Below are 23,784 nucleotides of genomic sequence, written 5' to 3' on the forward strand. Positions count from 1 at the left end.
ACGTTTGATCTGTTACTAGGAACCAAACGGAAGTAAACGAAATCGGCACCCGGGGTGTACGCCCCTGTGGTGTCCCTCTCGTTTTCGTTCCGTTAAAGAAAGGTTTACAACAGAATCTACGTAATGAATATACCCCAGGTTTGGTGAATGCACGTGACGATAAACAAGCATCATGGCGGCGCACGGCAATAATGTCCAAGTAGAGAAAGTAGAAAACCCAGCAAAGAAAATAAATGTGTAAGTAACATTAGCAAGGTAGTCACCTCCACAAGGTACGCTTATGGACACTCACGGCATGTGAAGATATCAAAGAGAAGTAGTTTGCCAACCAGACTGGCTATGTCGATTGTGTTTAGAAATGCCAACGGGTGGCTGTTGGATGCTTGTTCACTTGTCGACAAGGGTGTCCAACTATGTAACGTTACTTCGGAGAGGAAAGCAGCCAGTGGAAAGTCGTATTTTAAATGTTATTTTAAACATGAGTGTTTTCAGATTTTAAAGTCTCACGTTAGTGTTAAATCAAGTTGTACTGTGACCACAAACGACAGTGCCGTCTCGGACGCAGCGCTACAGAGGAGTGAGAATAAAACTACAGTGGATTGTAAACCATCAAAGGTAAATTGGGCGGGGGGTCTGTTTCTTTATATGTACGCCAGGTCCGGTAGGTTACGTAATAAATATAAACCGTTACTAGTTACCTGTCCCAAATTGTAATCAGAAACGTAACTTTTGGATTACCCAAACTCAGTAACGTAATCTGATTACATTCAGTTACTTTTTGATTACTTCCCCCTTAAGAGGCATTAGAACAAGACAAATATATATGTTCCCAATTGAACCACATCTATTGCAGGATAAATCAATATTAAAGTTTACATAGCTGGCCATATATGGATGTTATGTTTTACTTTATGGGTTGGTTATGTAGGCTTCTTCTAACCAATTGCTTGCTACTACATAGACTAATATCTTTACATTAAAAAGCAGTCTATCAGAATTCCAGTCATTCCAATAAATGTTATACCCCTTCATCTTAAAGAATAGGACTGGGAAAAATTGAAGTACTGTGCAGCCGTCTTCATCGACCTGGCCAAGGCTTTCGACTCTGTCAATCACCGTATTCTTATCGGCAGACTCAATAGCCTTGGTTTTTCTAATGACTGCCTCGCCTGGTTCACCAACTACTTTGCAGACAGAGTTCAGTGTGTCAAATCGGAGGGCATGTTGTCCGGACCTCTGGCAGTCTCTATGGGGGTACCACAGGGTTCAATTCTCGGGCCAACTCTTTTCTCGGTATACATCAATGATGTCGCTCTTGCTACGGGCGATTCCCTGATCCACATCTATGCAGACGACACCATTCTGTATACTTATGGCCCTTCCTTGGACACTGTGCTAACTAACCTCCAAATGAGCTTCAATGCCATACAACACTCCTTCCGTGCCCTCCAACTGCTCTTAAACGTTAGTAAAACCAAATGCATGCTTTTCAGCCGTTCGCTGCCCGCACCCGCCCGCCCGACTAGCATCACCACCCTGGACGGTTCCGACCTAGAATATGTGGACAACTATAAATATCTAGGTGTCTGGCTAGACTGTAAACTCCCCTTCCAGACTCATATTAAACATCTCCAATCCAAAATCAAATCTAGAATCGGCTTTCTATTTCGCAACAAAGCCTCCTTCACTCACACCGCCAAACTTACCCTAGTAAAACTGACTATCGATCCGATTCTCGACTTCGGCGATGTCATCTACAAAATAGCTTTCAATACTCTACTCAGCAAACTGGATGCAGTCTATCACAGTGCCATCCGTTTTGTTACCAAATCACCTTATACCACCCACCACTGCGACCTGTATGCTCTAGTCGGCTGGCCCTCACTACATATTCGTCGCCAGACCCACTGGCTCCAGGTCATCTGTAAGTCTATGCTAGGTAAAGCTCCGCCTTATCTCAGTTCACTGGTCACGATAACACCCACCCGTAGCACACGTTCCAGCAGGTACAGTGGGGCAAAAAAGTATTTAGTCAGCCACCAATTGTGTAAGTTCTCCCACTTAAAAAGATGAGAGAGGCCTGTAATTTTCATCATAGGTACACTTCAACTATGACAGACAAAATGAGGGAAAAAAATCCAGAAAATCACATTGTAGGATTTTTTATGAATTTATTTGCAAATTATGGTGGAAAATAAGTATTTGGTCAATAACAAAAGTTTATCTCAATACTTTGTTATATACCCTTTGTTGGCAATGACAGAGGGCAAACGTTTTCTGTAAGTCTTCACAAGGTTTTCACACACTGTTGCTGGTATTTTGGCCCATTCTTCCATGCAGATCTCCTCTAGAGCAGTGATGTTTTGGGGCTGTTGCTGGGCAACACGGACTTTCAACTCCCTCCAAAGATTTTCTATGGGGTTGAGATCTGGAGACTGGCTAGGCCACTCCAGGACCTTGAAATGCTTCTTACGAAGCCACTCCTTCGTTGCCCGGGCGGTGTGTTTGGGATCATTGTCATGCTGAAAGACCCAACCACGTTTCATCTTCAATGCCCTTGCTGATGGAAGGAGGTTTTCACTCAAAATCTCACGATACATGGCCCCATTCATTCTTTCCTTTACACGGATCAGTCGTCCTGGTCCCTTTGCAGAAAAACAGCCCCAAAGCATGATGTTTCCACCCCCATGCTTCACAGTAGGTATGGTGTTCTTTGGATGCAACTCAGCATTCTTTGTCCTCCAAACACGACGAGTTGAGTTTTTACCAAAAAGTTCTATTTTGGTTTCATCTGACCATATGATATTCTCCCAATCTTCTTCTGGATCATCCAAATGCTCTCTAGCAAACTTCAGACGGGCCTGGACATGTACTGGCTTAAGCAGGGGGACACGTCTGGCACTGCAGGATTTGAGTCCCTGGCGGCGTAGTGTGTTACTGATGGTAGGCTTTGTTACTTTGGTCCCAGCTCTCTGCAGGTCATTCACTAGGTCCCCCCGTGTGGTTCTGGGATTTTTCCTCACCGTTCTTGTGATCATTTTGACCCCACGGGGTGAGATCTTGCGTGGAGACCCAGATCGAGGGAGATTATCAGTGGTCTTGTATGTCTTCCATTTCCTAATAATTGCTCCCACAGTTGATTTCTTCAAACCAAGCTGCTTACCTATTGCAGATTGTCTTCCCAGCCTGGTGCAGGTCTACAATTTTGTTTCTGGTGTCCTTTGACAGCTCTTTGGTCTTGGCCATAGTGGAGTTTGGAGTGCGACTGTTTGAGGTTGTGGACAGGTGTCTTTTATACTGATAACAAGTTCAAACAGGTGCCATTAATACAGGTAACGAGTGGAGGACAGAGGAGCCTCTTAAAGAAGAAGTTACAGGTCTGTGAGAGCCAGAAATCTTGCTTGTTTATAGGTGACCAAATACTTATTTTCCACCATAATTTGCAAATAAATTCATAAAAAATCCTACAATGTGATTTTCTGGATTTTTTTTCTCATTTTGTCTGTTATAGTTGAAGTGTACCTATGATGAAAATTACAGGCCTCTCTCATCTTTTTAAGTGGGAGAACTTGCACAATTGGTGGCTGACTAAATACTTTTTTGCCCCACTGTATATCTCACTGATCATCCCCAAAGCCAACACCTCATTTGGCCGCCTTTCCTTCCAGTTCTCTGCTGCCAGTGACTGGAACGAATTGCAAAAATCGCTGAAGTTGGAGACTTTTATTTCCCTCACCAACTTTAAACATCAACTATCTGAGCAGCTAACTGATTGCTGCAGCTGTACATAGTCCATCTGTAAATAGCCCACCCAATCTACCTACCTCATCCCCATACTGTTTTTATTTTATTTACTTTTCTGCTCTTTTGCACACCAGTATCTCTACTTGCACATCATCATCTGTTCATTTATCACTCCAGTGTTAATCTGCTAAATTGTAATTATTTGCTCCTATGGCCTATTTATTGCCTACCTCCTCATGCCTTTTGCACACACTGTATATAGACTTTCTTTTTTCCACTGTGTCATTGACTTGTTTATTGTGTTTGGCTTGTTTATTGTTTACTCCATGTGTAACTCTGTGTTGTTGTCTGTGTCACACTGCTTTGCTTTATCTTGGCCAGGTCGCAGTTGCAAATGAGAACTTGTTCTCAACTAGCCTACCTGGTTAAATAAAAGTAAAATAAAAAGTATAGCTTAACCAAATTGTTTTACCTGAGCATAACCCCAAAACTAAGGATGTATTAGCCAGCTCTACACTGTTGTTTATGATTTTGCTGTCATGATTGGGCTGATTGGGCTCATTGATTCGAGTTGAAAAAGAAATGCTGTGCTCATGGAATGGCATGCTTTGAGCACTACTGAAAAGTGCTATCTACATTTAAAAAATGAATGCGAAATGCTACGTTTGGTATATAGGCCTGTTAACTTTTTGTTGGTGAAACTTTGATATCTTGATAATGTGCAGCTGTTTAAAGCGTAAATCCACAGATGAAACAATAACCAAAAGATGACCCCGCCTTTGTTGTGGTAAAAAGCTGAGGGATGGGCCTGGAGAAATGTAACCACTCTCAGATTAATAGACAGCGCTATGGATGCAAGGACTGACCATCCATGATATCAAAAGTATTGTTTTAACATGATGTTATGAGGCTATACGGTGTTTGGTTACATTTACAATGTTTACAAACATTGGAGAAAAACAAGTTTATATTTTTGGGTTCTCATGGAGTGTGACAGTTGAACTAAGCTCATGAGGCATTTATATGTTATATTCTTCAAGTGTGTGTGTGTGTGTGTGTGCATTTTTCACTGGCTGCCCACTGGTTTCAAAATCAATGATTGATAGGCAGCTTAAACTTATTGAATTCAAACATTATTGCGTTCAAACAGCTTTCCACAATCCGTAAGGTGCAAATAGCTACATGAGAGAGCAGCAGTGTGAGTCACATCAATGCACTATGTAGATATCAATAATAAGTGATATCTGATTACAGTTACCGTTTTTATTAATCTCTTACATGTAATCCGTTACTCCCCAACCATGTATGTATGTATGTCTCAAATCAAATGTTATTTGTCACATTTATTATATTTTTAGCCTGCCTTTATAACTGCGACCTGGTCAAGATAAAGCAAAGCAGTGTGAAACAAACAACAACACATAGTGTTAAGGATGCGAAGGTTCAACTGAGATAGGAACAATAGCACACCTGAACTTGGTTAAAATAATTGTTTAATTCAAAAGTTAATAAATGGCAAATGCAATTTCCGTATATACGGGTTCACTGCACCACCCCACAGGGTGGAACAAGGAACTGACTTGTTCCTGACAAAGATATTATAATATACTCATGACAGAGATAGTTCCGGCTTCCGAGCCGGCCTGTCAGAGTAGAGACTGGGTGTGGTTTAGACTCACCCAGCCTATCGCCGGCGCTCAGGCTAGTCCTAGCCTCTTTGCGCTCTTTGGTGTCCCGGCGCTGTTGCTGTGTAGATTACGCTCCCTCACCCCAGAGTCTGAGGTCAGACAGCTCTGCAACATTGTCTGAGCTATTTGCACCTGTATACAAAGCCCACTGTTCTCGCTCAAGGCTAACCCCAGCTTCCTAGCACACTTATCTGGGGCTAACTGTTACTTCCAGCACACACACACATTATTTCACACTTCTGCTCATCTCTTACACTCAGATACACTGTTGCATACAAAACACATACTTTAGGCTACTCCCAAAGGGTTAGGCCTTGAGCACTGGTAAGCCTGAGAACAATGTAAAAGTCAGGTTCACAAGAGTCATAATATTCAAGCTTTAATACATGAGAAGCCCTTCTAGCTTATAGTTAGTTAAGCATGCCAAACCTTATAAAACCCCACAACATAGTCACACATGGAATAAACAAACATACAGTCAATAACACAATAGAGAAAAAAAGTATATATACAGTGTGTGCAAATGAGGTAAGATAAGGGAGGTAAGGCAATATATAGGCCGTAGTGGCGAAATAATTACAATTTAGAAATTAAACTCTGGAGTGATAGATGTGTAGAATATGAATGTGCAAGTAGAGATACTGTGGTGCAAATTAGCAAAACAATTAATAACAGTATGGGGATGAGGTAGTTGGATGGGCTATTTACAGATGGGCTATGTACAGGTGCAGTGATATGTGAGCTGCTCTGACAGCTGGAGCTTAAAGTTAGTGAGGGAGATATGGGTCTCCAACTTCAGTGATTTTTGCTATTTGTTACAGTCATTGGCAGCAGAGAACTGGAAGGAAAGGTGGCCAAAGGAGGAATTGGCTTTGGGGGGGACCAGTGAAATATACCTGCTGGAGCGCGTGCTACGGGTGGGTGCTGCAATGGTGACCAGTGAGCTGAGATAAGGTGGGGCTTTACCTAGCAAAGACTTATAGATGACCTGGAGCCAGTGGGTTTGGCGACGAATATGAAGCGAGGGCCAGCCAACGAGAGCATACAGGTCGCAGTGGTTGGTAGTATATGGGGCTTTGGTAACAAAACGGATTGCACTGTGATAGACTGCATCCAGTTTGCTGAGTAGAGTGTTGGAGGCTATTTTGTAAATGACATCGCCGAAGTCAAGGATCGACAGGATAGTCAGTTTTACGAGGGTATGTTTGGTAGCATGAGTGAAGGATGCTTTGTTGCGAAATAGGAAGCTGATTCTAGAGTTACTTTTGGATTGGAGATGCTTAATGTGAGTCTGGAAGGAAAGTGGCACCAGAGTGGCACCCCATAGAGACTGCCAGAGGTCTGGACAATAGGCCCTCCGATTTGACACACTGAACTCTGTCTGAGAAGTAGTTGGTGAACCAGGCGAGGCAGTCATTGCGAGGCTGAGTCTGCTGATAAGAATGTGGTGATTGACAGAGTCTAAAGCCTTGGCCAGGTCGATGAATACAGCTGCACAGGTGTAGACCTTACAGTGAAATGCTTACAAGACCTTAACCAACAATGCAGCTTTAAGAAAAATTGTGTCAAGAAAGTATTTACTAAAAAAACTGAAGTTTAAAAAAAATTACCAAAAAAAGAGCAGTAGAAAGAAGAAAAAAAATTTGTTGAGAGCAACAATAAAATAACAGTAATGAGGCTATATAGAGGGGGTACCGGTACAGAGTCAATGTGCTGGGGTACAGGTTAACGAAGGTAATTGAGGTCATATGTACGGTACCAGTCAAAAGTTTGGACACACGGCCTCCCGGGTGGCGCAGTGGTCTAAGGCACTGCATCGCAGTGATAGCTGTGCCACCAGAGACTCTGGGTTCGAGCCCAGGCTCTGTCGCAGCCAGCCGCGACCGGGAGGTCCATGGGGCGACGCACAATTGGCCTAGCGTCGTCCGGGTTAGGGAGGGTTTGGCCAGTAGGGATATCCTTGTCTCATCGCGCACTAGCGACTCCTGTGGCGGGCCGGGCGCAGTGCACGCCGACCAAGTCGCTATGTGTACAGTGTTTCCTCCGACACATTGGTGCGGCTGGCTTCCGGGTTGGATGCGCGCTGTGTTAAGAAGCAGTGTGGCTTGGTTGGGTTGTGTTTCGGAGGACGCATGGCTCTCGACCTTCGTCTCTCCCGAGCTCGTACGGGTGTTGTAGCGATGAGACAAGACAGTAACTACTAACAATTGGATACCATGAAATTGTTGAGAAAAAGGGGGTACAATTTTTATAAATTTTTAAATAAAGTTTGGACACACCTACTCATTCAAGGGTGTTTCTTTATTTTTACTAATTTCTACGTTGTAGAATAATAGTGAAGACATAAAAACTATGAAAACACATGGAATCATGTAGTAACCAAAAAACTGTTAAACAAATCAAAATATATTTTAGATTCTTCAAAGTAGCCACCCTTTGCCTTGATGACAGCTTTGCACACTCTTGGCATTCTCTCAACCAGCTTCACCTGGAATGCTTTTCCAACAGTCTTGAAGCAGTTCCTACATGCTGAAAAAGGCTGCTTTACCTTCACTCTGCAGTCCAACTCAATTGGATTGAGGTTGGGTGATTGTTGAGGCCAGGTCAGCTGACGCAGCACTCCATCACTCTCCTTCTTGGTCAAATAGCCCTTAACAGCCAGGAGTTGTGTTGGGTCATTGTCCTGTTGAAAATCAAATTATATTCCCACTACGCACAAACCAGAAGGGATGGTGTATCGCTGCAGAATGCTGTGGTAGCCATGCTGGTTAAGTGTGCCTTGAATTCTAAATAAATCAGTGTCACCAGCAAAGCACCATCACACCTCCTCCTCCATGCAAATGCAAATAGTCCGGGTAGCCAATTGATTAGCTGTTCAGGAGTCTTATGGCTTTGGGGGTAGAAGCTGTTAAGAAGTCTTTTGGACCTAGACTTGGCTAGACATGCCTGGAGAGTGGGGCTAACTTGCCAGGTAATATCACTGGGAAACGCCTTTGTTTTAACCACAGATCTTTTGATTTATTCAAATCCCACAGAAAAGAAAACGAAAACGCAATGATCTGAACCAAGGAGAAATTGATTCACTGGCCTTCCACCACAAGGTAATCTTATATGTTTACCATTACTTAGTTTACCCATTACCATTACTCAGACTTTTTATTGTTGACCACTGCTTATCATTGTGTTATGACCAGATCAGGTCTGCCATTTTGGAGGGGACCAAATCCTTAGTGGATGCTGGGCTCTCCTGTGAGTACCTGAGTGAGGTCAACAATGCTCGGGAGGATCCCCTGCCTTCCCAGGAATGCAACCTGGCAGCCTTGTGTGACATGGCTAAAGAGCTCCCTCTAGTGAGTGAACATGGAGAGGACCCAGTTCAGTTCATTGAGTCTGAGGATGGCTGTAGTACAACACACCTTGACCTGTTCACGCAGATCACAGAGAATCGTATGGACTTTGCCATGGAGGTGACGCTGATGGGAGAGAAATACATTATCCCACCACGATGTGCCTTCCTGCTCTCTGATTTTGCCAGAATGCAGCCCCTGGTTGGCTGTGAGTGTACAAAACCCGATCATGATAAAGAGCTTGCATTTGCTGATTTTATGTTTTGTCAGTGCAGAAATACATTATCTTTATAAATCTCTTAAACTCTCAAAAAATGTTTTGAGGAATCGAGTGGAGAGAAGGCAATGCTTTAGTGAACTAAATAAGGATCCTCTCTGCCTGTGTATGCCTAATGTCTTAGAACAGGGTTTCCCAAACTCGGTCCTGCCCCCCCCCCCGGTGAAGGTTTTGTTTTTTCATCGAGCATTACACAGCTGATTCAGATAATCAAAGCTTGATGTTGAGTTGATCATCGTGTGTAGTGCTAGGGCAAAAAAACAAAATGTGCACCCAGAAGGGGCCCCAGGACCTAGTTTGGGGAAACCCTGTCTTAGAAAACTGATTATTTTGCAGATGGAAAGTTTTTCGACCTCATTGTCCTGGATCCTCCTTGGGAAAACAAGTCTGTCAAAAGGAGTGGCAGGTTAGCTTAAGTTGCATTATTTTCCAGTGTGATTTTATTCCAAGCGACATCCACTGCAATGTATGACTCTGCGAACCTCTTATTCTGTTTTGACCATATTGTGAATTTCTCCTGCTGACCTCTAGGTATAGCTTTCTGCCCTCCTCCCAGCTCAAACGGCTCCCTGTCCCACTGCTGGCCTCCACAGGCTGTGTGGTGGTCACCTGGGTAACCAACAGGCCCAGCCACCTGCGCTTCGTCAGGGACGAGCTGTACCCACACTGGGGCGTGGAGGTGCTGGCAGAGTGGTTCTGGGTCAAGGTAGAACACAAAGGAACCTAGAATTGATCAAAGTCATTATAATTGTTATATATTTGTTTAGTTTAAATGACACTACTAAATGGTGATAGTAAAAGTGGTCATGTTTCATCTAGGACCTCTAATGTTGAGTTTGCTTCTGAAATTAGCTATATGATCTTTATGAACGTAAGCATTTTTCTCTGATGTATTGTCTACGTTTTCGCCCTCAGGTCACCAGGTCAGGGGAATATGTGTTTCCACTGGACTCTCCGCATAAGAAGCCTTACGAGGTGTTGGTACTTGGTCGATATCGTGGGTGCGGACACCACTCACACAGGTGTGACAAAATAAAAATGTTATTCCATTGTATTTTTTTTACCCCTTTTTCTCCCCAATTTCATGTTATCCAATTGGTAGTTACAGTCTTGTCCATCGCTGCAACTCCCGTAAGGACTCGGGAGAGGTGAAGGTCGAGAGCCATGCGTCCTGCGAAACACAACCCAACCAAGCCGCACTGCTTCTTGATGCAATGCCCGCTTAACCCCGGAAGCCAGCCGCACCAATGTGTCGGAGGAAACACTGTACACCTGGCGACCGTGTCAGCGTGCACTGCCTGCCACAGGAGTCGCTAGTGCGCGATGGGACAAAAACATCACTGCCGGCCAAACCCTCACCTAAACCGGACGACGCTGGGCCAATTGTGCGCCGCCCCATGGGTCTCCTGGTCGGCTGCGACAAATCCTGGACTCGAACCCAGAATCTCTAGTGGCACAGCTAGCACTGCGATTCAGTGCCTTAGACCACTGTGCCACTCGGGAGGCTACATTTTTTACATGAATTGCTTAAAGGCCCGGTGCAGTCAAAAACGTGATTTTATATATGCAGTATTTCCACACCAAGGTTGGAATAATACGGTGAAATTGTGAAAATTATGTTAATACCCTTTTAGCGTAAGAGTTATTTGAAAAGACCCACTGAAATTTCTGCCTGTTTTGGTGGAACTGAGTTTAGTTCTGTCAGGTGACATCACCAGGTGGTAAATTAGTTAATAGACCAATGAGAAAGAGTTACAAACCTCTCTGCCAATAACAGTTTTCAGCTTTCCCCTCTACTAAAACCATTCCCAGACAGTCTTAGCATAATTCTTGCTTGAGATATTGCTCTTTTGCTAAGAAGCTATTTTTGTTTGAGTAAAACAATCACTGTAAGGTACTTAATTGTTACCCAGAAATGATTTAACATTGAGATAAAAATGGCTGTATTGGACCTTTTTTAAGTCTCCTGTGTATTTTCTTTCATTACTGGAACGTTCGATCTCCTCCAAAACATGCCGCGCTTTCTCCATCTCCTTTACAGCTCTCTGAGGAAGACAGAGCTCCCTATGGAGGAGCAGCGTGTGATCGTCAGTGTCCCATCGGCCCTACACTCCCATAAACCTTCACTCTCAGGTCAGTATTCCCAGCACGTCCTGGTTCCACCAACAGCGTCATAAGTATGTCAGCGTCATAAGAACGTAATGTGGTAGCCAAGTACGTAGGAATGAATGAATACAGTTCCAGTAATGAAATTCATAATTGGAGAAATGATTGAACTGAATAGTTTCACCACTAGAGGGCAATACTGTGACGTAAGTGTCCGCGATTGCTGTGTTTTGACCTGGCTCTGTCAGTGCTCTGTTCTCACTGACTCACTTTCTGTCCCTCACTCAATAAAAACACAGGACAATGCCTTGCTATTAAACGGAAGGACATCAGCTGCAGGGTTCGTGCTCTAACCTGTCCCAATGGCTAATTGTGACCCCGGTTTGTCACGATGTGCTGCGTTATGTCACACACACAGTTTACAAATGCGTGATTGAGAACTTAAAACACCTCTGTAGTGTGGTTATCTGTACGGTCTGATTGGCCTTTGATTGTTAACAAGTCAAACCATTGCTCTGATCTGAACAATGTTGTTTAGAAAGCAATGATGAGACCTTGAAGACAATGATTATGTCGAGTGGGGCTCGACATCAACTCTCTGCTTCTTCAGGGAAAGCGATTTATGCGTGTTTTATTTACTTGGGGAGCAAGAGGAAGAGGTTTGTCAGTGCCCTGTCAGCTGAATATACAAGATGACTGGGAAAGTGGCAGGATATTGTGAGATTTAAATTCGTTATGACTGCATTGTGCTTTGACTATTGGGTTGAGAATATATTATGAGTCTCTTATTACGCTTTGTTTCACAGCGTTGTCTTTTCATTGCTACAAGTAATAAGTAATAGAACACACCGTATCTTTGCCTTGGGCAAGAGTTGCAGCAAAACAGTGTGATACTCAGGGAAAACTCCGACATGTGTAGACAAACTCCATACTATGGCGGCCGAAATATCGTTTTTTTCCCCCCCAGCCATGATTAATAAGTCCAGAGTCAAACTCAAAGAGCACGCTATTTCACACTCGCCAAGTAACCCATCATCATTTGAGCCGCTGTCATTCCGAATTGTGTGTTTTGATATATCACTTTTTGGTGACGTCATCCCCTTCTCATCCCTGTCTCTGGCCTTCCAGCGAATCCCCCTCCAACCCCTCTGGGTAGCAGGGAGGCTGTGGTGGGCGTGGTAGAACGCAGTGCTGCTGGGATGAAATGTCAGAGGAGCTGGTCCCGCAGAGAGGTGCCACGGCACATTAACATAACCCGTGATAAAGAGGCATAGAGCGGACCTTTTCTGATCCTGAAAGGTTCTATCGACCCGTTGGCAAAAAGGAACATCCGGACGTGGGCATTAATGCTGAATATTCACTCTGGAGTACCCAGGGGCGGGAAAAGGATTTGGGCTGCTGTCCTTTTCTCACACCCCCTCTGGTGGATTCTTATGCAACAGCTTGAAATGGTGAATATCAACAGTGCTAAGTCTCTAAACCGCCCCCCCTCTAAAACACGATGAAGTCCTCTTCCTCAGTCACTGTTACCACAGGGCAATATCCATGTTAGGGGATTGGAGCACAAGTGGGGTATGCAGTCCCAAGTGTTTTGGATGTGCCAGGTCTGGAGGCAGTGGCCAACTCCTTACCCCTGACCTCAGTATGACATCACAGCATGGATATCCTAAACAGAGGGCGGAGCGGAGAGCGACTCTGTGATCCGATAGCTCTCTATCCCCCCTCTTCCCCCAGTGATCCTGTTAGTGACATCAGACGTGTGTGTGTGTGTGTGTGTGTGTGTGTGTGTGTGTGGCTGCAGTAGGGACACAGAGGGACACCAACGCTCACTCTCCTCCTCAGAGATCCAAACACATCCTCGCCAGATGGCCGAAACGGCAGAAAAAAAGTGTTTATGCTCCTCGGAGTGTGAATAATCTGTTTGCTTTTAATTGTGGCTCCTAAAAACTTTGGTCATTAGCTAAAGTTGAATATTCTCCTCCCAGCATTGTATTGTAATAAGCGGCTAATTGGCAGTGCCCTCCTCATGCCCGCCCAATTCACTGGCACCCAGCCAGCGTGTGTGAGATTCTAATTGACTTGTGAAAAGATGTGTGCTACTGTTTAAACTCAGAGAACCTGAGATATTGGTGAGTGATTTATATTTGTCCTATTTCACATGTAGAAGTGTGTGTGTATCCCAACTCGACCCTGGAGCAATTAGGGGTACGTGCCTTGCTCAACGGCACTTTGACCGATTCTTAATCTTGTCGGCTCGGGGTTTCGATCTAGCGACATTTCGGTTACTGGCCCAACACTTTAACCACTAGGCTACCTGCTGTCCTGGGGAGGTGAGAAAGGCAGGGAAAATAACTTTACTCACTCACAGCTGGAGGTGCTGAGTAAGGTGATATACAGTGGGGAGAACAAGTATTTGATACACTGCCGATTTTGCAGGTTTTCCTACTTACAAAGCATGCAGAGGTCTGTAATTTTTATCATAGGTACACTTCAACTGTGAGAGACGGAATCCAGAAAATCACATTGTATGATTTTTAAGTAATTCATTTGCATTTTATTGCATGACATAAGTATTTGATCACCTACCAACCAGTAAGAATTCTGGCTCTCACAGACCTGTTAGTTTTTCTTTAAGAAGCCCTCCTGTTCTCCACTCATTACCTGTATTAACTGCACCAGTTTGAACTCGTTACCTGTATAAAAGACACCTGTCCACACACTCAATCAAACAGACTCCAACCTCTCCACAATGGCCAAGACCAGAGAGATGTGTAAGGACATCAGGGATAAAATTGTAGACCTGCACAAGGCTGGGATGGGCTACAGGACAATAGGCAAACAGCTTGGTGAGAAGGCAACAACTGTTGGCACAATTATTCGAAAATGGAAGAAGTTCAAGATGACGGTCAATCACCCTCGGTCTGGGGCTCCATGCAAGATCTCACCTCGTGGGGCATCAATGATCATGAGGAAGGTGAGGGATGAGCCCAGAACTACACGGCAGGACCTGGTCAATGACCTGAAGAGCGCTGGGACCACAGTCTCAAAGAAAACCATTAGTAACACACTACGCCGTCATGGATTAAAATCCTGCAGCGCACGCAAGGTCCCCCTGCTCAAGCCAGTGCATGTCCAGGCCCGTCTGAAGTTTGCCAATGACCATCTGGATGATCCAGAGGAGGAATGGAAGAAGGTCATGTGGTCTGATGAGACAAAAATAGAGCTTTTTGGTCTAAACTCCACTCGCCGTGTTTGGAGGAAGAAGAAGGATGAGTACAACCCCAAGAACACCATCCCAACCGTGAAGCATGGAGGTGGAAACATCATTCTTTGGGGATGCTTTTCTGCAAAGGGGCCAGGACGACTGCACCGTATTGAGGGGAGGATGGATGGGGCCATGTATCGCGAGATCTTGGCCAACAACCTCCTTCCCTCAGTAAGAGCATTGAAGATGGGTCGTGGCTGGGTCTTCCAGCATGACAACGAAGGAGTGGCTCCGTAAGAAGCATCTCAAGGTCCTGGAGTGGCCTAGCCAGTCTCCAGACCTGAACCCAATAGAAAATCTTTGGAGGGAGCTGAAAGTCCGTATTGCCCAGCGACAGCCCCGAAACCTGAAGGATCTGGAGAAGGTCTGTATGGAGGAGTGGGCCAAAATCCCTGCTGCAGTGTGTGCAAACCTGGTCAAGAACTACAGGAAACGTATGATCTCTGTAATTGCAAACAAAGGTTTCTGTACCAAATATTAAGTTCTGCCTTTCTGATGTATCAAATACTTATGTCATGCAATAAAATGCAAATTAATTACTTAAAAATCATACAATGTGATTTTCTGGATTCTTGTTTTAGATTCCGTCTCTCACAGTTGAAGTGTACCTATGATTAAAAATTATAGACCTCTACATGTTTTGTAAGTAGGAAAACCTGCAAAATTGGCAGTGTATCAAATACTTGTTCTCCCCACTGTATGTACAGTATTTTTACCACTTTTAGCTAGTGGTGTAAAGTACAAATGTTACAATACTTTAAAGTACTACTTAAGTAGTTTTGCAGGAGGTGTCTGTATTTTACATTTATATTTAAAAAAAACTTTTACTCTACTATATTCCTGAAGAAGATCTGTACTTTTTACTCCCATACATTTTCCCTGACACCCAAAAGTACTCGTTACATTTCGAATGCTCAGGCAGGACAGCAATATGGTCCAATTCACACACCTATCAATATAACGAGTTGTCATTCCTACTGCCTCTGATCTGGCGGACTCCCTAAACACAAATACTGTGTTTGTAAATTATGTCTGTGCCCGTCTGTATGCAGATACAAAAATTATTATAATTGTGCTGTCTGGTTTGCGTAATATAAGTAATTTGATTTATAGCATTTACTTTTACTCAATTATGACAATTGAGTACTTTTACCACCACTGTACTTAAATACATTTAATACCAGAGATTTTTTTTTAACTTTTACTCAAGTACTATTTTACTCAAGTATGACAATTGAGTACACATTCCAACTGTTTTTACCAAACACTTTTATCCAAACCGACTTACAGTACAGTGAGAGAATCAATATTTGTGTTCCCTGTGAGACTTCAACCCTTGACCTTGGCGTTGCTAGGGCCACGCACTTACCATCTGAGCCACACAGGACCGCACACACTGCAGCTTATTATTTGTGAGTGTTTGTGGTTTTATAACCTCCACTCACAAAGTATTAATTCCCTGAAATACCTCACTTTCAAAATAAATGGATTGAGATCAGGTGGGGCAGTAGAACAAGCGCTGTCATCAATACCCTGAACTTGGCTGTCCCAGGATCAGTTTGACAACCCAAACGGCACCCTAATGCTTATTTAGTGCACTACATTTGATGAGTCCCGGTGGAAAAGTAGTTCACTAAATACGGAATAGGTTGCCGTTTGGGATTTACACCGAATGTGCAGGGTCTAAACTCAAGGCAGCAGCACTGGGAGAAACATCACAAAGACTAAGTTGAGCCGCGAGGCAAGCCGCAAGTCTCACACCCCCTCTCTTGCCTTGAGTTTTTAGATAATTAGACCTTTTTATTCCCTCTCCAAACTTTGTGAGCTGAGTCACCGATCAGAGTGTTTCTTCTGTGTTAGTCTGTGAGCTTTTCATGTTTGGCCTTTCTCCCCCCACCCCCTAACTCTTTTCTTTCTGACATGTTTTGTAAGAGGTGTAGGCTGGGCAGGTTTAGGAGGGGGATTGAGGAGGGGGGGGTGGACGGGGGGGTCTTAGACTCTGGGGTTTTGGCGCTCATTAACCTGCCTAGTGCAGAGTGAGTGGAGTGTGCGAGCGGGGCGTGAGCACGCATGTGAGCGAGCAGACAGCGGAGATGAAGTGAACCCTATCGGTCAGGAATGCTGTTCCTGGAAAGCCATTGTTCCCCAACTCAAGGACAGCCAGAACACCCCCATGCACGAATCCAGCATTCATTGGCAAGCCAGACATAAAGCCCCCACTCCCCCTTCTGCACCCACTAAATACCCCCATAGGCAGATCCTGCTCAGATTTGTAATTTCTATCAGAATAATCTATTATTTCTAATCTCCTCTGAGGACATCTAAAATGTCTTGAACTCCCCATCCTCTCCCTCTTCTTTATTGACAGATATTAGAATGTGAGATGGGGAGATAGAGGAGAGGAATAGAGTTCAGAAACTGAGTGACTGAACTGGGGATATAACCTGTGCCTCAAGGGGTACCTGCTGTCCGGAGGCGGCAGCACTACCAATAGACCAGCCCTAGGCGCCCTCTTCTATTTCTTTGTTTCCCTCCACAGAGGTGTTAAGGCCGTACGTGGGTGCCGACGCCCGGTGCCTGGAGCTGTTTGCCAGAAGCCTGCAGCCAGGATGGACCAGCTGGGGCAACGAGGTGATCAAGTTTCAGCATGTCAGTTATTACACCGTGGAGCCCACAGACGAGCCCACAGATACGGCTACAGGATCCTTACATGGAGAGTCCTCTCCTCATTTCTCTCTACCTCCTCCAACACCGGACTAATCATCACAGTTTAATAGCATACCGTTGAAGCTTTCCACATCAAAATCCCAATTCGTTTTCATAGTCAAGGAGCCCCTGAAATCTCTCTCCATCTCCTTTGATCTGTTATTTTCTTTCATTTGGGACTCTTGATTTGTGTTTCTGGGTCGTAGTATGTTGGGGGTGGTGAATCACAGAGCCCATGATGCGATGGAGGGGAGATGAAAGTGCATCGCTCCGGAGCTCAGATCAAGATTGATGTTTTGAGCTGAAGCTAATAACCTATAGCTCTATGTTTGGTTCAGACACACAACTGTGTGTTACCTCAGAGCGGTGTGTTGTGCATTGATGATGGAGCTATGCTGGCACAATGTCTGGTTTAATAATTGTCAAAGTGTACATACATGTTTTATAATGTGCTGAAATGTGTTGGGTAATGTGTATCCATTTAAATCCAAGAGTTGAATAAAGAAACCAAACTTTATTGTTTTGAGTTTTGTATCACTCGACCCAGCCATAAGATGCTCTGATTTTGTGAGGACATTTGCCCTGTCCCATTGTAGAGATATGATCTACCTTGCACCCTTTTTGATGTGTTTTTCTGAGTGCAATGGCTATTTCATGTGTCCCAAATGGCACCCTATTCCCTTTATAGAGCTCTGGTCAAAAGCACTGCTCTATATAGGGAATAGGGTGCCATTTGGAATGCACATGCGGCTGTCGTCCAGGTTACAGAGAGAGACCACCAGCTCGACTGCGAGCCACGCCTGCCTCTGAGTCTGCCCTTTGTATGTAGGAACCAAACAAAAATAACAGTACCTGAGCCATAAACCGTTAGATTACGTCATTCTCACACCATCCCTACCTACTAGTTTGGAAGGTGCCAAAACACACTACTTTTTTTTTGCCACCTCTCACACCACCCATCCCTGGCTCACTTCCTCCCCTCCCCTGTGTGGCTGGGTAAGGTATGGGCAGGGTGGGGTGGGGCTACTCTAATGGGCCTTTAGTTTCTCTGGGGGACTGTCACAGAGCCAGATGAGGATGAGTTACAGCCACTGCAGCACACAGCATAGCAATCACTAACTAATGAATCCAGAACAGGATAATTTCCGCATTACACATTCTCTTTGTTTCATTCTCCCTTTCTCATTCTCCATCTCTTTCTTTCCCTCCTCTCACGACAGGAGGAAAACATGAATGAGAAACAGCAGAATGAGAGGTTAGATGTAATGTATTCCTGTCTGGGTAAAGAGGTAGACTCAGAGATATTGGACACTTATCACAGATTGAATTAAAGGAGTGTAGCGCTTTCTCATTAGTCTGCTCCCCAGGTGAGCACTTACTGATTTTATTCTTGTTATTGGGAGTTGTCAACTCCAAAATAATCCTGCATCCTTGAAACCCCCATGGAGATGTGGCAAAATAAATACCACATTTGGAAAACAAACTTCTTAGTAGATTCAAGGCTCGGGCTGTAATGTAGCTGGAATCATAGTTACGAAAACATGATTTAAACATTTCTGCCTTTGACAAAAAAAAAATTGTCTTTCACAACTGTGTTTGCATCAGTTTCAAAGGCAGCCAATTAGTGTTGAATGTCTCAAAGCATTGGTGTTGTAATGTTTGGAAAATATACTTGTGAAAGAGTGGCCTTCACTAAAGACATTCATTTTCAAAAAGTATTTATACAGCAAGTTCTGTTTATGTCCTTAATTTATTCAGTCATTTACCACACATTCTAGTTACTAGAGCTTTCCCTCATTTCCAACCAATTGCAGTCAGTCGTGTTCATTGTTAAGTGTTTCTTGTCTTCTATTGGTCCAGCGATGGAAGTGGCTAATTGACACAGGTGTTCCAGTTCAGTAATTAGGTCTTGTCATGTTGAATGTCTTTTAACTAGGGTGAGCCACAGCTGTTTTTTACCTGCCAGTTTGTATGTTTTACAGTTACTACAGTTTTAAATCAATTTGAAGGGATAATTGACCCCCAGACATGAAAACCATGAAATTCCTGTCAATTTGGGGAAAGCCTATGTTTTATTAGTGGGTAAAATAAAAATTTACCCCATGATTGAACTTCTAACTGGTCCGTTTGTGAAATCAGGAAATTGTGTAAGAACGCGTCATAGGTACATGGTTCTCGTCACTGGAGATAGTGTGATGTTCATTCAGAATTATGTCCCTGTAATTGAGGATGATTTCCACTCAGTTTGCGATTCACCTGTGTCAATTGAAGAAATTAGAGAGGCTCTGAATTCAATGAAAAAAGGGAAATCACCTGGCCCTGATGGCCTCAGTTGAATTCTATAGACAGTTTTGGGAGTTACTAGAAGACCCAATTTTCAATATGTTTCAAGATTGCATTAAAAATGGGGAAATGGTCTCCACTATGAAACAGGGCCTTATTACATTGATTCCGAAGCCCGATAAAGACCCTTCTCTCATTGACAATTGGAGACCAATTACTTTAATAAATGTTGATCACAAATTGATTGCGCTGGTTTATGCCAAAAGATTAAAGAAAGGAATAGATACCATTATAAATGAGACTCAAACAGGATTTATGAAGGGCCGTCACATAAGCTCTAACATTCGTTTAGTCTTGGACCTTATAGATTATTCAGATGCAATTGACTCAGATGCGGTTGTCCTATTTTTGGACTTCTGTAAAGCCTTTGACACAATTGAACATTAATTTCTCTTTAGGTCTCTTAAACTTTTTGGATTTGGTGAACATTTTATTAAAGTAATTTGCATGTTTTACAAAGATATAAATATTTCAGTGCTACTAAACCTTAATATATCCAAAAGATTCAGTATCAACAGAAGTGTACGACAGGGATGCCCAATTTCGCCATTCTTATTCATTTTGGTTGTGGAACTTCTATCTCTAGATATTCTGAATAATGCAAATTTGTATGGCTTAACCATTTTTAACAAAGAAATCAAAATCTCCCAACTGGCTGATGATACTACTCTTTTCTTAAGAGACAAAGACCAGGTCGCCCATGCCCGTAATGCTATAACTGCATTTTCTATTGCATCAGGATTAATGCTGAATGTTTCTAAATGTGAAATCTTATGTTTATTTGACTCTGATGATAAAGAAATTGAAAATATTCCTGTAAAGAACTGTGTTAAATATTTAGGACTACATCTATCAAAAAACCACTTCGACAACATTTGAATTTCTCTCCTAAAATTAAGAGAACTAAAAATATATTTAATAATTGGCTACAAAGAGATCTTTCTATACTTGGGAGAGTACTTCTGTCCAAGTCAGAGGGACTGTCTCATTTTGTGTACCCCTCATTAGCTTTATGTTTAAATCCAGCTAGAGATCAATAAGACCTTTCTTGACTTCATCTGGAAAAATAAGTCTCACAAACTAAGAAAATCTGTCCTTTCTAACAAAAGAGCTGAAGGCGGTCTAGAAGTGTCGGATTTTGTTGACATAAATAACACTTTCAAGATAAACTGGTTGAAAAAATGTTTGATCAATACTGATTCAATATGGTATTTCATTCCAAATAATGTGTTTAATAAATTGTGAGGTCTTCAATTTTTACTGAAATGTAATTATAGTCCTGAAAGATTACCTGCTAAATTGGCTAGGTTTCACCAACAAGCTTTAATGGCCTGGAAAATATGTTTCCTACACAATTTCTTCCCACATAAAACTCTTTTGTGGAATAATTCAGACATAACTATAAGGAATAAGTCATTGTTCTACCCCAGCTGGCATGAGAGGAATATTGACTTTGGGTAATATTCTCACATATGAACAATTTATAACATTGAAAGAGTTTCCAATACCTTTCAGAGAGTTTATTTCTGTGATCAAAGCCGTTCCCAGTGGTCTAACTACACTAATGAAAACTCATCTTAGCTTTGGTAATGATCACAAAGTTTATCCAGAACTCAGATTGGAAGGCGTGGGCTTACTTGAGAGATCTTGTTGTAATAAATATATAAGACAAATTCTTCATTCACAAAACCAACTTACACCGAGAGGAAAGCTTTTCTGGAACATGTTTATTCCTGACATTGTCTAGAAAAATGCATGGTTAAGGCCTTACAAATTCTGTATACCAAACAAAGTTAAGGAAGTGCACTTCAGAATTTTACGTAAGATATATCCATGTAATTCTATGATATCCAAATTTGTGGCTATTGATGATATCTGCGTTTTCTGTGAAAAAGAAGGTGAGAGAATCTGTCTCACTTGTTCTTTGAATGTAAATTTGTGTCAGAATTTTGGGAAAACCTTGCAAAATACTTATTTACCATTATGAACACTGCCTATGTTTTTGACATGAAATATATAATATGTTACTATTGCAATGATAACAAGACCACTGAAATGATTGTTAATTTTTTAATTCTTGTTGCCAAATACTTCATACACAAACAAAAATTCCAAAATTCTATACCAATATTACACATTTTTCTGATTGAATTCAACTATCTTATTAAAACATTAACCCTAGTGAATAACAACAGAAATAACATCTTCCTGAATCATAAGATTTTTTCAGAGTGAATACAATTGCACTAAAATTGATTAATTTTTGTATTATTTTATTGATATTTTTTGTATGTTTGAGTATTTTCTTGTTAATACCTGTGTTTTGTTTTGTTAGACATGTTTGATGTAGCAATGTAAGTTGATTTTTGTATTATGAATAAAAAATTAAATATATATATATTTTTTTTAAGAAAAAAAAAAGCGATAGTGTGATGTTATCACATTTCATAACGCTTTTTAAAACAATTACCTGCACTCCAGATGGCCAAATCAGCCAATAGATGGTATGGGCATACTTGTCTAGAACACATCCGTCAGTTTATATCCTCATGAAAAAGTACTGTATATATTTCGCTTAGATGTGCCCAATCTAAATAGTGTACCAAATTACTAGACTCGGTTTCTCCTTCAAGTACCATCTTTCAATACGCCCTGTGTGTCTGTGGGGAAACGTGGGAAAGGGCCGTTGTTGCCATAGCAACGTTCTCTGCACTACATCTGGGCAGTGACAAACTGCAAGTTGTGAGAACTCGGTGAGAGACTCCTAAATTGATAGTGCAGTTTGTTTAGGCGAGTTTAAAGCTATGACGCGAGCTACTTCATATGCTGATATTGACTTTGGTATTATTGTGCAGCTACATTTGCTAGCCAGCCCGATAGAGAGCATTGCATTGTGGGTTTTGTAGTTGACTTGAGCTGCAACAGATTTCCACAGCTATTTTCACGTTGCTACCAACCTTGAATGACAAAATGAAACATTTGTTCACAAAAAATATTGTTTTCACATATTAGTGCTATTTAACACTGTTAATTGTAGGAAATAGTGGATTATCCCTTTAAGTAACTTTGAACAGTTTTTATTCTCATTCTTTTTTAAACCTTTTAAGTGTCAAAGTAACAGCCAGCTCTCTCACAATACTTGTCGTTTCTCTCATTAGCATTACAGACATATTTGTAATACTGCAGACACTTATTGGGAGGTTACATCAATAATAGATTTTTAAAGCTAATTTAAAGAGGAGGCTTGCCAACTAATTTCCCCGTGAGATAATTTTTCAACACAAACCAGGTTTCCATCCAACCATTTCATGCGGATTACCTGATGCATGAAAAAAGTCACGACCGGGTTGATGGAAACAGGAAATGCCTGTAGAATTATATAAATGTCAACAGACAATTTGTTCGTTCGACATGGCGGGATCTTTTTGTGTGTGTATATGAGAAATGGCGGTGGAAATGCCTTTATGCGCAAATATTGATATAAAAACCATCATATCGAAGTAAACTTGGGTTTATACGCAATATGTTGTGTGGTCCTCCCACTACGACTCGGGAAACATTGCAGTTTATTAGGTACAGATGAAATACATTGTGGTGACAATGCACAATAATGAGCTTGATGCTCCTTTCCAATAAATATTGAGGGTTTTATTCTGGTGACATGATGATTGATGCTTGGCTGCCGTTTGACAACAAAAAAAATATTGCTCTTAAACATAATAATCTCTTGTAGGTAGCCTACCCACACTGTATCTGTGAGTTGTTGGCTAGAGCACACGTGCCAAGACAAAAGTGGGCACATTTGCTATATAACGCAACAGATTTTGTGACAAAACCATCAGTAGAGGTGAAAATGCGATGGAAACCCATTTTTAACTTCCTTTTTCATTTGGTACATGGGAAGTTGTTTGTATGTGCATTATGTCATCACGCTCAGCCTTTCATCTGCAATAAATCAATTTGATGGAGACATCTCTGGTGGGAAAATGTGAGTATTGTTCAATGCAGATTTTTGAATATTCACATGGAAATCTGTCACCGATTGGATGGAAACCTAGCTATAGAGATAAGACAAAGGACAAAGGGCAAAATACAAGGAGAACAAAACGAGTAAGATGAAAAAGCTCTTTAAATGGACCATGAAATGGACTCATGATATGGACTCAAGTTCATAGAGCAGTGTTTCTCAACTGTCTGTACTAGTGATGGTAGAATGCTCCTTCTCTTTGTAAAACTGCTTAGGTCAAAACAAGCACTAAGTGTGGGTGCCTCCCAATAATATCTCCTTTCTCCTGAAGTGTGCAATCG

General features: G+C 42.3%; 1 protein-coding gene across 2 annotated transcripts; it reads left to right on the plus strand.

The window, feature by feature from the left end:
- Nucleotides 1-152: 152 nt before the first annotated feature.
- Nucleotides 153-17,731, plus strand: mettl4 (methyltransferase like 4). Of its 2 annotated transcripts, XM_038997857.1 has the most exons (9): nucleotides 153-615; nucleotides 8,468-8,533; nucleotides 8,627-8,782; nucleotides 8,867-8,987; nucleotides 9,393-9,462; nucleotides 9,588-9,762; nucleotides 9,972-10,078; nucleotides 11,098-11,189; nucleotides 16,967-17,731. In XM_038997857.1, the coding sequence occupies exons 1-9, from the start codon at nucleotides 340-342 to the stop codon at nucleotides 17,185-17,187; spliced, it is 1,284 nt and encodes a 427-aa protein (XP_038853785.1). In that variant the 5' UTR covers nucleotides 153-339; the 3' UTR covers nucleotides 17,188-17,731. The 2 variants fall into 2 exon arrangements, with proteins under 2 accessions (XP_038853785.1, XP_038853784.1); XM_038997856.1 differs by having other exon boundaries at nucleotides 8,627-8,987; nucleotides 16,967-17,730.
- Nucleotides 17,732-23,784: the final 6,053 nt, after the last annotated feature.

Source organism: Salvelinus namaycush, chromosome 7, assembly GCF_016432855.1.
Source record: "Salvelinus namaycush isolate Seneca chromosome 7, SaNama_1.0, whole genome shotgun sequence".
Classification (NCBI taxonomy): Eukaryota; Metazoa; Chordata; class Actinopteri; order Salmoniformes; family Salmonidae; genus Salvelinus; species Salvelinus namaycush.